Genomic DNA, 17432 nt, shown 5'->3' on the forward strand with positions numbered 1-17432 from the left:
TTGTCAAATGCTTTCTCAGTATCTAATGCAATGATCATGTGGTTTTTATTTTTTAGTTTTTTTATATTGTGGTTTACGTTGATGGTTTTCCATATATTAAACCATCCCTGCATGCCTGGGATGAAGCCTACTTGTTCATGATGGATAATTGTTTTGATGTCCTCTTGGATTCGGTTTGCAAAAATTTAATTGAGTATTTTTTCATCGATATTCCTAAGGGAAGTTGGTCTGAAGTTCTCTTTCTTTGTTGGGTCTTTGTATGGTTTAGGTATAAGAGTAATTGTGGCTTCATAGAAGGAATTCGGTAGTGCTCCATCTGTTTCAATTTTGTGGAATAGTATGGATATTATTGGTATGAGGTCTTCTATGAAGATCTGATAGAATTATGCACTGAACTGATCTGGCCCCGGGCTCTTTCTGGATGGGAGACATTTAATGACTGCTTCTATTTCTTTAGGAGATATGGGGTTGTCTAGATGATTTATCTGTTCCTGATTTAACTTCGGAACTTAGTATCTGTCTAGAAAATTTTCCATTTCCTCCAGATTTTCAAGTTTTGTTGAATATAGGGTTTTGTACTAGGATCTGATGAGTTTTTGAATTTCCTCTGATTCTGTAGTTATGTCTCCCTTTTCATTTCTGATTTTGTTAATTTGGACATACTCTCTGTGTCCTCTCATTAGTCTGGCTAAGGGTTTATCTATCTTTTTGATTTTCTCAAAGAACCAACTTTTGGTTCTGTTGATTCTTTCTATGGTCCTTTTTGTTTCTACTTGGTTGATTTCATGTCTGAGTTTGATTATTTCCTGCCTTCTACTCCTCCTGGGTGTATTTGCTTCTTTTTGTTCTAGAGATTTTAGGTGTGCTGTCAAGCTGCTGACATATGCTCTCTCCTGTTTCTTTCTGCAGGCACTCAGAGCTATGAGTTTTCCTCTTAGCACAGCTTTCATTGTGTCCCATAAGTTTGGGTATGTTGTACCTTCATTTTCATTAAGTTCTAAGAAGTCTTTAATTTCTTTCTTTATTTCTTCCTTGACCAGGTTATCATTGAGTAGAGCATTGTTCAACTTCCATGTATATGTGGGCATTCTTCCTTTATTGTTAGTGAAGACCAGCCTTAGCCCGTGGTGGTCTGATAGGACGCATGGGATTGTTTCTATCTTTCTGTATCTGTTGAGGCCTGTTTTATGACCAATTATATGGTCAGTTTTGGAGAAAGTACCATGAGGTGCTGAAAAGAATGTATATCCTTTTGTTTTAGGATAGAATGTTCTGTAAATATCTGTTCAGTCCATTTGGTTCATGACTTCTCTTAATCTGTCTATGTCTCTGTTTAATTTCTGTTTCCATGACCTGTCCATTGATGAGAGTGGGGTTTTGAAATGTTCTACTATTATTGTGTGAGGTGCAATGTGTGCTTTGAGCTTTAGTAAGGTTTCTTTTCTGTATGTAGGTGCCCTTGTATTTGGAGCATAGATATTTAGGATTGAGGGTTTATCTTGGTGGATTTTGCCTTTGATGAATATGAAGTTTCCTTCCTTAGCTTTTTTTGATGAGTTTTCTCTGAAAATCAATTTTATTCGATATTAGAATGGCTACTCCAGCTTGCTTCTTCAGACCATTTGCTTGGAAATTTGTTTTCAAGCCTTTCTCTCTGAAGTAGTGTCTGTCTTTGTCTCTGAGGTGTGTTTCCTGTAGGCAGCAGAATTCAGGGTCCTCATTTCATATCCAGTTTGTTTATCTGTGTCTTTTTGTTTGGGGAATTGAGTCCACTGATGTTGAGAGCTATTAAGGAATAAGTTATTGTTGCTTCCTGTTATATTCATGTTTGGATGTGAGATTATATTTATATGCTTTTCTTCTCTTTGTTTTGTTGCTAGATGATTAGTTTCTTCCTTTTTCTAGGGTAAAGCTTGCCTCCCTGTGTTGGGCTTTACCATTTATTATCCTTTGTAGTGCTGGATTTGTAGAAAGATATTGTGTAAATTTGGTTTTTTCATGGAATATCTTGGTTTCTCCATCTATGTTAATTGAGAGTTTTGCAGGATACAGTAACCTGGGCTGGCATTTGTGTTCTCTTAGTGTCTGTATGACATCTGTCCAGGATCTTCTGACTTTCATAGTCTCTGGCGAGAAGTGTGGTGTGATTCTGATAGGTCTGTCTTTATATGTTATTTGACCTTTTTCCCTTACTGCTTTTAAAATTCTTTCTTTATTTTGTGCATTTGGTGTTTTGACTATTATGTGATGGGAGGGGTTTCTTTTCTGGTACAATCTATTTGGAGTTCTGTAGGCTTCTTGTATGTTTATGGGCATCTCTTTCTTCAGGTTAGTAAAGTTTTCTTCTATGATTTTGTTGAAGATATTTACTGGTCCTTTGAGCTGGAAGTCTTCACTCTCTTCTATACCTATTATCCTTAGGTTTGATCTTCTTATTGAGTGCTGGATTCCTGTATGTTTTGGACCAATAGCTTGTTCCGTTTTACATTATTTTTGACAGTTGTGTCTATGATTTCTATGGAATCTTCTGCTCCTGAGATTCTCTCTTCTATGTCTTGTATTCTGTTGTTGATGCTTGTATTTGTGGCTCCTTGTCTCTTCTTTTGGTTTTCTATATCCAGGGTTGTCTCCCTGTGTGCTTTCTTCATTACTTCTATTTCCATTTTTAATTCCTTCAACTGTTTGATTGCGTTTTCCTGAAATTCTTTCAGGGATTTTTGTGATTCCTCTCTATATGCTTCTCCTTGTTTATTTATGTTTTCCTGCATTTCTCTAAGGGAGTTCTTCATACCTTTCTTGAAGTCCTTCAGCATCATGATCAAATATGATTTTAAATCTAGATCTAGCTTTTCTGGTGTGTTTGCATATTCATTGTGCGCTTTGGCGGGAGAATTGGGCTCTGATATTGCCATGTAGTCTTGGTTTCTGTTGCTTGGGTTCCTGTGCTTGCCTCCTGCCATCTCTGGTGTTACTTTGTTCTTCTATTTCTGACAGTGGCTAGACTGTCCTATAAGCCTGTGTGTCAGGAGTGCTGTAGACCTGTTTTCCCATTTTCTTTCAGCCAGTTATGGGAACAGTGTGTCCTGCTTTCGGGCATGTAGTTTTTCTTGTCTACAGGTCTTCAGCTGTTCCTGTGGGCCTGTGTCCTGAGTTTACCAGGCAGGTCACTTGGAACAGAAAAGTTGGTCTTACCTGTGGTTCAGAGGCTCAAGTTTGCTCATGGGTGTTGCTTTTGAGCTCTCCACGAGGGCAGCAACCAGCAGGACCTGTGCTGCCTTTTCCGGGAGCCCCCTTGCACTGGGTTCCCAGATGGCATTAGGTGTTTTCCTCTGGAGTCAGAAATGTGGGCAGAGTATAGTCTCCTCTGGCTTCCCAGGCATGTCTGCCCCTCTGAAAATTTAGCTTTTCCTCCCATGGGATTTGGGTGCAGAGAACTGTTGATCAGGACCCTTCAGGTCCGGGCGGTGTCTGGAGCGCCAGGGACCTGCAGCTTCAGTGCCCCTATCTTCTGGTTTCCAGAGGCCGTATACAGTTTCCTCTTGGGCCAGGGATGTGGGCAGGGGTGGGCAGTATTGTTGGTCTCTCCTGCTCTGAAGTCTCAGGAGTGCGGGCTGGGATCAGCGAGGTTGGGTCTCCAGCTAAACACCAGAAGTTTCTGGTCCCAGATGAATTTTGCCTCTGTGTGTCATGAGACTACCAGGCAGGTCGCTTGGAGCAGAAAAGTTGGTCTTACCTGTGGTCCTATGGCTCAAGTTTCCTCGTGGGTGGTTGCTTTTGAGCTCTCCTTGAGGGCGGCAACCAGGAGGGCCTGTGCCACCTTTTCCAGGAGCCCAGTGCACTGGGGTCCCAGATGGCATTAGGTGTTTTCCTCTGAAGTAAGAAATGTGGGCAGAGTGTAGTCTCTTCTGGCTTCCCAGGCATGTCTGCCCCATTTGAAGGTTTAGCTCTCCCTCCCACGGGATTTGGGTGCAGAGAACTGTTGATCTGGTCCCTTCAGGTCCGGGCGGTGTCTGGAGCATGGGGGACCTGCATCTCCAGTGCTCCTATCTTCAGGTTCCCAGAGTCCATATACGATGGATGATTTTTTTGATGTGTTCTTGGATTTGTTTGTGAGTATTTCATTGATTATTTTTGCATCAATATTCACAAGGAAAATATGTCTGTAATTCTTTCTTTGTTTTGTGGTTTAGGTAGCGGGGTAATGGTAGCCTAGTAAAATGAATTTGGCAATATTTCTTCTGTTTTTATTTTGTAGAATAATTTGAGTAATATTGGCATCATTCTGTCTTTGGAAGTCCAGTAGAATTCTCTACGAAAACAATCTGGCCCTGGGATTTAATTTGTTAAGAGCCTTTTAATGATTGCTTCAATTTCCTTAGTAGTTATAGGTCTATTTAAATTGTTTATCTAATCTTGACTTAGATTGATAAGTGCTATAGAAGAAAAAAATTTTCATTTCTTGTAAACTTTTCCACTAATTAATTTATCATTCAGTTTATATCCTGATTACAGCCTGCTCCAATTTCTCACCTCATACAGTTCTTCCCCATTTCCTCCTCTTCTTCTCCTCTGAGAAGAGGGAAGGGCCACTTTGGTTACCAATCCATCTTGGCACATCAAGTTACTGAAGGACTGTTCCATTTCCCTTGAGGCTAGAGGCAAGTCAGCCAGTTAGGGGAACAGGATCCATGGTCAGACAACAGAGTCAGGGACAGTCCCCACTCCTTTGGGGACAGGATCCACATAAAGACTAAGTTGTATATCTGCTATATATGTGTGCAGGGGGGCTCGTTCCAGTTCATGTATACTGTTTGAAGCCCCTAAAAGACCAGGTTCGTTGACTCTATTGGTCTTCCTATAGAGTTCCTATCCTCCTGGGTCTCTCAATTCTTGCCCAACTCTTCCGCAAGACTCCCCAAGCTCCATCTAATGCTTGGCTGTGGGTCTCTGCAACTGTTTTGCTCAGCTCATAATTACAGCGTCTCAAAGGACAGATAAGCTAGGTTCATGTCTGCAAGCATAACTGAATATCATCAATGGGGTCAGATATTGATTCTTGCCCATAGGATGGGTCTCAATTTGATCATTGGTTGTTCCTGTCCCTAGTCCCTGTTTTATCCCTGTTCCTGTACTTCTCGTTGGCAGAACTAAATTTGGGTTGAATGTTTTGAGTGGTGCTTGGTGTCTTTATTCCTCCACTGGAGTCCTGACTGGCCACAGGAGGTGGCCACTTCAGGCTCCATATTCCCTCCTGCTAGGAGTCTCAACTAGAGTCACCCTTGTAGTCTCCCTGGAGTCTCTCCCATTCCAGATCTCTAGCATGTCCTAGATATGTCGTGTCATGTTCTGCCACTTCAAGACATTAATTTTGATTTACTCTCCCAGCTCTCTCATATCAGCTCTTATTGTTGAGGAGAGAGAGAGAGAGAGAGAGAGAGAGAGAGAGAGAGAGAGAGAGAGAGAGAGAGAACAATAGGTATACTAGCTTGCTTTTTGGGTTCATTTGCTTCGAAAATCTTTTTCCAAACCTTACTCCTAGGTAATGTCTATCTTTGATATGTAAGTGTGTTTCTTGAATACAGCAGAAGAATGGATTCTGTTTTTGCATCCATTTTGATAGTCAGTGTCTTTTTATTGGGAAATTGAGTTCATTGATATTGGGAGATATTAATGGCCAATCATTATTAATTTCTTTTATTTTGCTGTTGGTGTTTGTAGTGGGTCTGTATGTGTGTGTGTTTGTGTGTGTGTGTGTGTGTGTGTGTGTGTGTGTTTGTGTGTGTGTGTGTGTGTGTGTGTGTGTGTGCGTGCGTGCCTCTCTTCCTCTGTGGGGAGCGGGTGTGGTGGTAGTCCCAAGATGGCGCCCGGGACTGCAGCTAAGTCTCATGACTAGCACCTGACTTCCTCAGACACCTGAAACTAGCCACGTCCATTGTGAGAGCTGCTCTGGCACACCATGATGCAAGATCAGGCCATGTGACGTGGACCTATGAACTGAGATTATGCAGACTGGACTGACGAGGCGGAGTTGAGGGAGGATATAAGGGAGTGTGCTCAGGGAGAGAGTGTGAGGGGAGAGGGAAGAAAAGAAAAGAAAGATTCCTGCTTGCATGCTGTAAGGTTCCTGAATAAACTGCTTTGAGAAGAGCGCTGTGTTGTTGCTCTTTTCTGTAGGTTGGAGACAGAAGCGACATTCCTTTGGTTTTGCTGTTCTGATAGTACTTGTTTTCTGTATTGTGGTTTTGGGTATAGTTAACCTTGTGTCTGAAATTTTCTTCTAGTACTTATGTACGGCTGGATTTGTTGATAGATGTTTAAATTTGACTTTGTCATAGAATATCTTGTTTTCTCCATCTATGGTGATTGAACAATTTGCTGGGTATAGAGGTCTGGACTGGTATCTGTGATTCTTTTGTCTCAGAAGAAATATGTCTGACTTTTATTGTGTTTGAAGAGAAGTTGGGTATAAGTCTAATGAGTTTATCTTTATGTATTACTTGGCTCTTTTTCACTTGCTTGTAGTTTTTTATAGTCTTCCTTTGTTGGGTATATTTTGTGTTTTGATTAATATGTGATAAAAGAACTTTCTTTTCTGTTCCAATCTGCTCAGTGTTCTGTAAGCTTTGTATATTTTTATAGGAATGTTCTTCTTTAGTTTAGGGGATTTTTTCTATGATTTTGTTTAAAATGTTTTCTGGACTTTTGAGCTAGGAATCTTATCCTTTTTCTACTCCTATCATTCTTAGTTTTGGTCTTCTTTAGTGTGTAGGTTTCATGAACTTCTAAAATTTAATATTTTCTCTGACAAAAGTATCTGTCCTTCTATCAAGTCTTTAATGCCTGAGATTTTCTCTTCCATCTCTCCTATTCTTTTGGTGATGTTTGCATCTGTAATTCCTGTTTGGTTAGCTAGATATTCTACATCCAGAATCTCCTCAGCTTGTGTTTTCTTTATGCTTTTCTTTCCATTACAAGTCTAGAATACATATCATTAATTTCTTTCAATGATGTGACTGTTTTTTCCTGTTTTCTATGGCATTATTTAAGGGATTTCTTGATTTTCACTGATTTTTAAAAAAAAATCATTTCCTTTATTTTTAAAAGGGAGTTTTTCATTGATATTCTTTTTAAGAAGCTCTATCATCTTCATGAAATTGGTTTCAATGTTGATTCTTTGTGCTTCAGCTTTGTTAGAATATTTAGGGTTGCTGTAATAGGACAGTTGATCTCTGGTGGTACTATATCACAAAGCTTTGTTTGTTTGTGTTCTTACACTGGCATCTAGGTATGTTTTTGGGATGAATATTGGTCTAATTGCCAATTACCTGTTTTGTTTTTGTTGGATGCATATTTGTGTCTTGTTGTATGTTTTCTCTTAGTTCTTCTGGTCATCATGATCTGTGTTTCTGGTGGCACATGTAACCTCTTCTCCAGCAGAGAGTTTCCGTCAGAGTTGGAGACTGGAGTTCAAGAAACTAAGATGGTTTTTGGTTCATTTTGGGGTCTCTGTTATTCTGACTGCCATGGCTTGCACTTGAACTTGGCATGGAGTTATGGTAGTGGGGTGGCCAGTGGACAGGCAGGCACATATCAATCATGTGGGATTTGGGGTTCTGTACCTAGGGCATGGAGAGTCTTGAGGGAAGGTAGGGATTTTGTGTGTTCTTATTATCCCTGGGTCCTATAATCTAATCCATGAGTCTATATATCTATTTGTGTTCCTATCTCATTCAGGCTTTTATTTATTAATTTTATGTCTGTGCATGTGTGCATAACTTCATGCACAGGTGTGATTTATATTGTGTATATATTTCAATGTATTGTGTGGCTGACTGTGTTTGTACATGTGTATGTAGACACCAGAGGAGGATGTTGAATGTCTTTCACTGTTACTATAATTTTCATTTTCGTGAGAAAGATCCTTTCTTTGGATCAGAACTGTGCATTTTTGATTTGGCTCTCAGCCCAGTGAGATCATAAGATATGCTGGTATTTGCTTTGGTTCTGAGGTTACTACATACAGGCTTGCATAGCCACAAGACCTGAAGCTTGATGTTTTAGCTAAGTTCTCTGGCTATTGAGATTCTCCAATCTTCTGTCTCTGCTTATCTCACTTCTCTTCAATGCTGTAGTTATAAATGTGCACAGTAGAACCTGATCTTACAGAGGTTCTGGGATTTCAAATTCATGTCCCCATACTCCAACCACAAGGATTTTACTCAATGAGGTGCCTCCCAGCCCATTCTCATGTACTTTTTGGGAATATTTCTTGAATAATCTGTCAGACTACACCTATCAACTAGTAAGGGTTTGCAGAAAATATTATTTAAAAAGACAGCATACTTTTGAACTTATGGATCTTCTAGGAATTGTTCTCATGACTGTAAGAACAACTATATGTTAACCCTTTATGTTAGGGGAAAAAGGAAAAGACACACCAAAGGCTTAAAAATGTTCACACTTAAAAATGAGGAAATATTTAAAAGGAAAGACAATTAACTGCATTAAAGCATTATAAACTTTACACACCTATTGCAATATAATGAATAAATATCCTGATAAATGTAGTAGGTACAACACCAACACGAAATCTCCAATAGCCTTTCTATGTACTAAATGGAGAAAGAAATCAGGAAAAATAGCCCAAACTAAAGTATTGAAAGTCTTGTATGATGAAAATGTTAAAACACTGAAGAAATTAAAAAAGACACTTGAAGAGTAGCAGAATTAGTATTGTAAAATTAGCTTATCTTGCTAAAAGTGATCTACAGAGTCAACATAATCCCAAAAGACATTTTTCACATATATAGAAAATCTGATGGTAAATGTTACAAGAAAGCACAAAAGCCAATATAACACTGAGCAGAAAGAGCAAGTTGGAAGATATCACTATAATTGATTTCAATCATATGACAGAGCCATAATTCCTGTATTGTACTGTAACAGAGACAGACATACAGATCAATGCAATAAAATGCAGAACACAGAAACAAAGGCAAATAGTTATTGCCGTACAATTTTGACAAAAGGTTAAAGAAAATAAATAAAAATAGTTGCCAAAAGCAAGGTTCTTTAACAAATAATGCTAGAGAAACTGGATTTCCACATGACAAAGAATGAAACCATACTTTCACTCTGAACAACAACAACAACAACAACAACAACAACAACAACAACAACAGAATCTATTCAAAGTGGATCAAAGACAACTTAATACTTGAAACCTGCAACTTCTGGAGGATAACATGTTTGATGCCCTCAAGATACAGATACATAAAGACCTTATGAAAAAGACAGTGGTAGCACAGTGGATAATCCCTGGAAGTGAAAAAGGGACTATATGAACTAAAACTCCTATGCAGCAGAGGAAACAATTATAAGAGTGAAGAGACATCATGTAGAATGGCAAACATTATTGCCTACCTACAATCATATAGAGGTTTAATATCTAGACTCTATAAGAAATTGTAAAAATTAAACACTGAAAAACAAATCATCCAATCATCAGAAAGTCTAATAAACTCAATTTATAAACTCAACAAAAGAAGAAATGTAAATGGTCAACAAATATTTGAGAAAGTGTTCAACATACTTTGCTGTCCAAGAAATGCAATCTATAACAGTACTATGAAATTCATCTCATCCTGCTTTGAATGGCCATCATAAGGAAACTGAATGGAAATGAATAATGATGGATATGTGGGGGACTGGAAAACTCTTATCCCTGGAGGCAAGTAAACTGGCTTAATCACTATAGAAATCAATGTTGAGGTTTCTAAAATATTTGAGAGTGGAGTTCTAACATGACTATATGATTTTTGGTAAAAATCAGAGCAATCTAAATCAACATGCTAAGAAGATACCTACACATCCATCTTTACCATGTTATAATTCACAATAGTTATGCTATGGCACAAACCTAAGTGTTGACAAATGTACAAAGACACAGAAATGTGTTACACACACACACACACACGTGCACGTGTGCACATGCACATGCACTTGTATCCACATGCACACAGGTGCACACATGCACACACATGCAGATGCAATGGAATTTATCTTTTGGTCATGAAGAATGAATACAATTTAAAGTATGGATGGAGCAGGAGGTAACTATATAAGAAAGTTTCGTCAGTATCCTGGAACACAAATATCAGGTTTTATTTCATCTGCTGAATCTAGAATTCATTTTTATATAGGTATATGTCTGTGTGCAGGTATACATATATTCATGCAGAATGTGAAAGCAAAATGGACTACAATGAGAGAGGGAAACAATTTTAAGGGAAGGGAAATATAGAGGATGTATGAGATGGAAAAAGGATGCATATGATATTATGGCATTAAGGGGATTGTTTTAAAGGATGATTATGGACCAGTAGGAGTGACACTGGGAATAGAATAGGTAGTTGGATGATTAAAGCCCAAAATTTCATAGTGTATGTGTACAAAAATGCTGTATTGAAACTGGTTACTTTGTATTCTAGCTTAAATTTAATAAAAAAGAAGCTCAAGGGATAGTTCAGTGGTTTAATGCTTCCAGAGAACACGAGTTCAATACACAGTACCCATATTAGGTGGTTTATAACTGCCAGTAAGTCTACCTCTAAGGGATTTAATCCCCTCTTTTAGAATTGCAGTTATATGTGCCATCACCCACATATGTAGGCACAATGCAATGTTAACTTAATCAAAATAAATCCTTAAGAATTAGTAAGATGATACAAACTGCTATTGCAAGCAATAAATTTAACCATATAGTCATTGAAATCATAATGATATTGGGGAAATTTTGTAAATGTTTTAAAGTTAATTCTAAAATTTATGTAGATATGAATAACAATTGAAAAGGTGAAATAAATGTAGATAAGAATAAGGTTTGATTATTTTCAACATATGGTTGAACATACAAACTCAGAAGAACCAGACATGTTTCTGTTTTGCAGTTCTTTATAGTTTATGGTTCTTGTGCTGTACTCTACTTTTGTCCCAAAGAAAGTATTTCTTTCATATTTAGCTCTAGAAATTTACTTTCTTTTGTTTGTATCTATATCAATGGCAATTTTTAAGTTAATTTTCTTTTGTGGTAGAACATAGGACTAGTGGGTCATCTCCCTTTCTTTGTGAATTTTTGACTATGTTACTAACAATTTCTGGATCCACAGTGGGATCCATGTCAATGAGCTTGCTACCAGGGTTCTAGTAAATAAGGACCATTGCTCTTCTCTGTATGAATATCTAACTCCAGTACCATGGACTACAGGGTTGGGGTTAAGATGTAGGCTCACATCAACACATCAACACACTCACACACACACACACACACACACACACACACACACACACACACAGAGAGAGAGAGAGAGAGAGAGAGAGAGAGTGAGAGAGAGAGAGAGACTGCAGATGTGCTGAGTTTGTTGTATTTCCTTAGGGTCCATGGGAGTACTGCTAAGTTGGGGCAGTCAGAAGTGTCAATGACTGTGTAGGCTGTACTAAAAAATATATCATAGTTTTAGTGAATGGGTGAATTGAAGCTAAGATCTTTAAATTTGTCTTTATGATCAGAAGTACCTTTTATTCATACAGGTTGTGGTCTTAGACTGTGCTTGACAGAAATTGAAGCTGCCTCACAGAGCCATTTCAAGATCTACCGTGATCCTATATGCACCTGTGGGAAAAGAAAAATTCTCTGGTGGCTTTGTGTTGAAGAATATACATATGGTCAAATGATCCTACAATAGGCATGAAATAAATGTCTGAATAAATGTAGAATAAGAGGGCAGACAATGATATTTATGTACACCACAACAATCACTTTCAGGTGCTCTGCAGTCTCTTATTCTTCAAAGAATCATAGAAATGTTGGATGCTTACATCAAACCCTTAAGACACTGAGAGGAAGGAAGAGTATTTGGGTGAATTGAGTCAAGTATTTAATGTACAGGATGTATTGTCCACAAAGTAATGTGGGTACTCAGGTACTTTAGAAGGCCTAAGTTGCTGTATTGAGTGGTAGGAAGATATAGGTTCAAGATACCTAAAAATGGTGAATATTATATACAGAATTTTGTCATCATCATAATGCTTCTTCAGGAAAATGAACAATAGCTTGAAGTAATATGTCCATTATTTACTATTTTGTCTTTCATTTTGAATATGGCTTTTAAATTTGATTCAAAGTTTAACTGAAATGTCCTCTTATATTACCATACTAGTTAGCATAAATTAACAAAGTTTCTTAGTTTTTATGGATGTCCTATATTCTTCTGGGAAACTAAAGCCATTTCATTGGATTTTGATAAACAAGGAGAAAGATTTTGAAAGTACATCATAGCACATCATAGAAAGTAAATGACCCCTAGGGATGACTAGCCAGGCCTAATGAGTCACTTGGTTCCAGAAATCATACTAAAAAAACAAATTAAAAATAAAAGCTCAGAAATCTATGGGCCTGCATCTCAAAGGGACAGATTGAAATAGCCCCAAGGGTTTGCCATGAATGCTAAGAGCCTCTTTTCTCTCCTTTCATGCTCAAAGACATCCATCACCATCTTCACGGCATGTATATCCTTGTCCAGTGAGAGTACTCAGTAGTTCACTTTGTATTCAGCCTCTAATTTTTTATTAAGTTAAATGGAATACACCTTCATAAAGTCCCTTTTGGAATTCAGTGTCACAACTCTGTTTCTACATGGTAAGTGGAAGAGCGATGGATTATAATGAAAAGGATATTAATTGGTGGAAGAAGGTGAGCAAGAGAAGCCCTGTGGTGTTCCTGATACAGCTAAACTAGTTGAACCTTGGAACCCAGGAAAGTATTAGTTGATTACAGCCAAATTTTTGGCTAATTAGCCATTGCTAAGCTTGAGAACTGAGAATATGAGAAACAAAATCTGCAGGAAGAGCCTGATACTTAAGTTGCAGTAGGTGTCTAGTCCTATGTCCCCTGTTTACTATCAGAAGTGACTGGTGCTATAAGGAGAGAGGATATTAGAGGGGTCAGTGTCTAACCCATGGTTACTAGCAAAACACCAGTCTAGAGATCAGCAACACAGCGTATAGTTGGGAGTAAGAGAAGGTCAAGTATGGGTCAGTAAGTACACATGAGAGTGACTTAGTCCAGACTCGGACAGGCAGTGGAGACTCCACTTACTTGGAGAAGCTCGATAGAAAATTCTGGCATGTGGAAAGGACAGTTATGCTCTCCAAAACATGGAAGAGTTGCAAGCACCGTCTTTCCTTTTTATTTCATTTAATAAATCCCTCCCGTCAGGGTTCAGGGAACCCTGTGGAAGAGCAGGCAGAAAGATGCAAGAGTCTGATGGGGTAGAAGACAGCAAGAAAACAAGGCCTTCTAAATCCTCATGTTCCATGTTCCTATGAGCTCACAGAGACAGGGACAGCATGGACAGGGCCTGCATGGGTCTGCAAGGTTCTGTATGCGTAATATTTTGTGGACACCAGTTTAGTGTTTTATGGGATTCTTGAGTGAATGAGTGGGTCTCTGTTTCTTCTCTTCAGCTCTTTCATTGTTTTATTTTTGTTGTTGTAGTTCTATTTCAATGGGTTATTTTTTGTTCTATCTACTATTCTACACTATACTATTATATTAATATATTCCAGTTGACACCTGTTATATTTCTAAGGAGATGTAGAAATTTAGTAGATCCAGATGGAAGGAAAGGAGGGGTGGACCTGGGAAGAGGAGAGGAAGGGGTACCAATGATCAGGATGGGTTATATTAGAAAAAATAAATTTTTAATAAAAGGAAAAAGTTATTTATCATAGCTACATGACAAAATACCTCTGTTGGCTTGTAGATTTCATTTCTTTTGATATCCACACAAAGCTGGAGTATATGGACCAATAACATCACTGAACGAACAGAAAACTACTATGTGCAGGTTAATCCATTCGGCAAAGTGCCTTGTCTGACTCCATTCCCTAGGACGCTGAAGCCAGCACAGAATGACTCCTAATGCTGTCACAATGAAAGCAGGATCAGCGTCATTGCACATCAAACCTGGAAGCACAATAATCTGTGCATAACCTTCTTCTTCAGACAAAAGTATTTTCAGAGATAACCTTGAATAAGTATGAGAACAATCAAAGAAATCCAACAATGTGCAAACTGAGAACATTATAAATATAAATATTTTCATTTCCCTCAACAGGAAAAATTCACACAAGAGATGGAGGCTGAAAACCACACCACTGTGGCAGAGCTAGTCATCTTGGGACTAACAGAGGACCCTAAGCTGTGTATAGTCTTTTTTGTGATATTTCTAGGAGTATACATTGTCACTTTAGTAGGCAATATCAGCATCATCACATTGATAAGAATTTCCTCCCAGCTGCAAACACCCATGTATCTATTCCTCAGCCATCTGGCTTTTGTAGACATTTTATATTCAACTTCAGTCTCAGTCATAATGCTTATGGAGCTCCTTGGACATGGGCTGGTCCTACCTGTGACAGCCTGTGCAGCTCAGCTCTGTATTACAGTGTCGTTTGGGTCAGCTGAGTGCTTCCTACTGGCTGCCATGGCCTATGATCGCTATGTCGCAATCTGCTCACCTCTCCTCTATTCAACACTCATGTCCTCTAGAGTCTGTTTTCTATTGTTGGGAATGTCCTATGTTGGTGGCTGTACAAATGGTTGGACATTTACTGGTTGTTTGTTAAATCTGTCCTTCTGTGGACCAAATCAGATAGATCACTTTTTCTGTGACTTCTCTCCTTTGCTGAAACTTTCCTGCTCAGATGTCTCCATTATTGGAATCATCCCCTCTATCTCTTCTGGCTCCATTATTGTGGTGACCATTCTTGTCATAGCTGTTTCCTACATCTACATTCTTATCACCATCCTGAAGATGCGGTCCACTGAGGGCCGCCACAAGGCCTTCTCCACCTGCACCTCCCACCTCACTGCAGTCACTCTCTACTATGGGACCATTACCTTCATTTATGTGATGCCCAAGTCTAATTACTCTACTGAACAGAACAAGGTGCTCTCTGTATTCTACACAGTGGTCATTCCTATGCTGAATCCCCTCATCTATAGCCTGAGAAACAGAGATGTAAAGGAGGCCCTGAGGAAAGCAACTGTCAGAGTTTATACATAGATTCTCTTGAATTCAAGAAATTTGTGGTGATTTCCATTATCCACGACATACTGAGTATTTATTAAATGATAACTAACTGATTGCTTGATATTAAATCCGGTTTAAATCAGACTAAATTTTAATTTATTTCATGTGAACTCACTTCTTTCTCACAACAACCTAAATACATAGTCTTGTTGTTGCTGTTGTGGTGGTGTTGGTGGTGTTGGTGGTGTTGGTGGTGGTGGTGGTGGTGGTGGTGGTGGTGGTGTGTGTGTGTGTGTGTGTGTGTGTGTGTGTGTGTGTAAATTGTCTGAGCAAAGACAGGAGGTAGATTGTCTATGCACTTGTGAATATAAGAATTGATGTCTTTGTTATCTAAGTAATTGGTCTCTAAAAGTCTGTAGTCTCTACATTCAATTCCACAATGAATCAATGAGATTGGGTATTATAAATTACTGCTTATAGACAAGAAAAGTGACTCGGAGAAATAGGATAGATTTTTACAGAGTAGTGTGGATTCAGCAGTGAGCCTTCACATCATGTACTTTCACCACACTCCAGCACAACCTGTATAATGGTGTCAGCACTGCTATTATATAGAAGATGTGTTGAGAGTTATCAATCTTAAGTTATTGTTGAGTCAACCTTTCTAATAAATGTAATGCTAATATTATCTAAGTTATATATCTAGAGAGTAAGAATAAATCTTCAAAAAACCAGGTGAATTACCATATTTTAGGAAATCAGGTCTTGTTAACATAGTTACAATATTTGGCTTGAGTTTTAGCCATATTTATATACATACTTAGAAACAGAGTTTTCGAAATGATGTAAACATTAGTACTTGAAGAGTATTAGAAGGGGCATTTAATGATCTCCATATTACTGTTAATGCTTGTGCAACAGTCTTAGTTCTGTCAGTAAAAATCTGTGAACAAATAAGAACTTATAAAATATACTAGATCTATTATCTTGTAATGAACTTCATATTCTTCCTGTGGGAAAGATCTACTTTAACTAACCTGATCATCATTGTGAGACTGGAAAGATTCAGAGTTTTGTTAGGTCTTGGGATTTCTATAACCAATATTGAGGAAATTATGATATTAGAAAGTAAGATTTAGAACTCAAATCTTTTTTTCGTAGTATAATGGGATTAGAGGCACAAAGAGATAGAGATATTTATAAAAATATTTATATATTTATAAAGCAAGACAGAAAATAGTTAATTGTCTATACCATGAAAGTTCATAGTATTTCCCCTTTTTATTGAATATTTTTATTTACATTTCAAATGTTATCCCCTTTCCCAGTTTCCCATTCAAAAGCTCCCTATCCCATTCTTCGTCTCCCTGCTTCTAAGAGGGTGTTCCCCCACCCACCTTTCCACCCCTTCCCACCTCCCTGTCCTGACATTCCCCTACATTGGGGCATTGAGCCTTGGCAGGACCAAGGGCTTCTCCTCCCATTGATGCCCAACAAGGCCATCTTCTGCTACACATGCAGCAAGAGCCATGGTTCTGTTCATGTGTACTCTTTGTCTGATGGTTTAGTCCCTGGGAGCTCTAGTAACGTTGTTCTTATTGGGTTGCAAACCCCTTAAGCTCCTTCAATCCTTTCTATAACTCCTCCAATGGGAACCCAATTCTCAGTTCAATGGTGGGCTGCAAGCATTTGCCTATATTTCTATATTTTTCATGTTCTGGCAAGCCTTCTCAGGAGATAACTATATCAGGCTCCTGTCAGCATGGACTTCTTGGCATCGGCAATATTGTTTGGTTTGGTGGCTGTATGTGGGTTGGAGCCCCAGGTGGGGCAGTCTCTGGTTGGCCTTTCCTTCAGTCTCAGCTGCAAAATTTGTCTCCATATTTCCTCCTGTGAATATTTTTCTTCCCTCTTCTCAGAAGGACTGAAGCATCACAATGGAGATTTATAGTGAAGACTGAAAGCTAACAGCATAAGTTAAATGGACATGAGATTATGTTGTTCTGCATTTTAGGTTCTTTCCTGTATAATAATTTATTTACTATGAAGAAACACTATTAAGAAAATTGAATAAATTTGAACAACTTGACCTAAAATATATATAATAAAGAGTAGACATTATTAGATCGTTGGCCAACAAGAAGGTAGAAGGAAGTGTTAGGAAATCCTACATGGTATGCCTTTAATGAGTGGGCACTGCTGCTGACCCCAGTCTCTTATGAATGGACCTTTTCATAGTTGATATAAAACCACTTAACAGCTGAGAAAATTGTTCGTAATTTGACTATACACCCCCACTCCGCTTCTCCCCATGGGAGTAAAGTGTGAGGTTCCAAT

The 17432-nt window shown here is 38.4% G+C and overlaps 1 protein-coding gene across 1 annotated transcript; it reads left to right on the top strand.

Moving 5' to 3' along the window:
• Window positions 1–14195: 14195 nt before the first annotated feature.
• Window positions 14196–15128, top strand: Or5p53 (olfactory receptor family 5 subfamily P member 53). Its single transcript, NM_001000734.1, has one exon. The coding sequence runs from the start codon at window positions 14196–14198 to the stop codon at window positions 15126–15128; it is 933 nt and encodes a 310-aa protein (NP_001000734.1).
• The last annotated feature ends 2304 nt before the right edge of the window (window positions 15129–17432 follow it).

The sequence above is a fragment of the Rattus norvegicus genome, chromosome 1, assembly GCF_036323735.1.
Source record: "Rattus norvegicus strain BN/NHsdMcwi chromosome 1, GRCr8, whole genome shotgun sequence".
In the NCBI taxonomy this organism is placed as follows: Eukaryota; Metazoa; Chordata; class Mammalia; order Rodentia; family Muridae; genus Rattus; species Rattus norvegicus.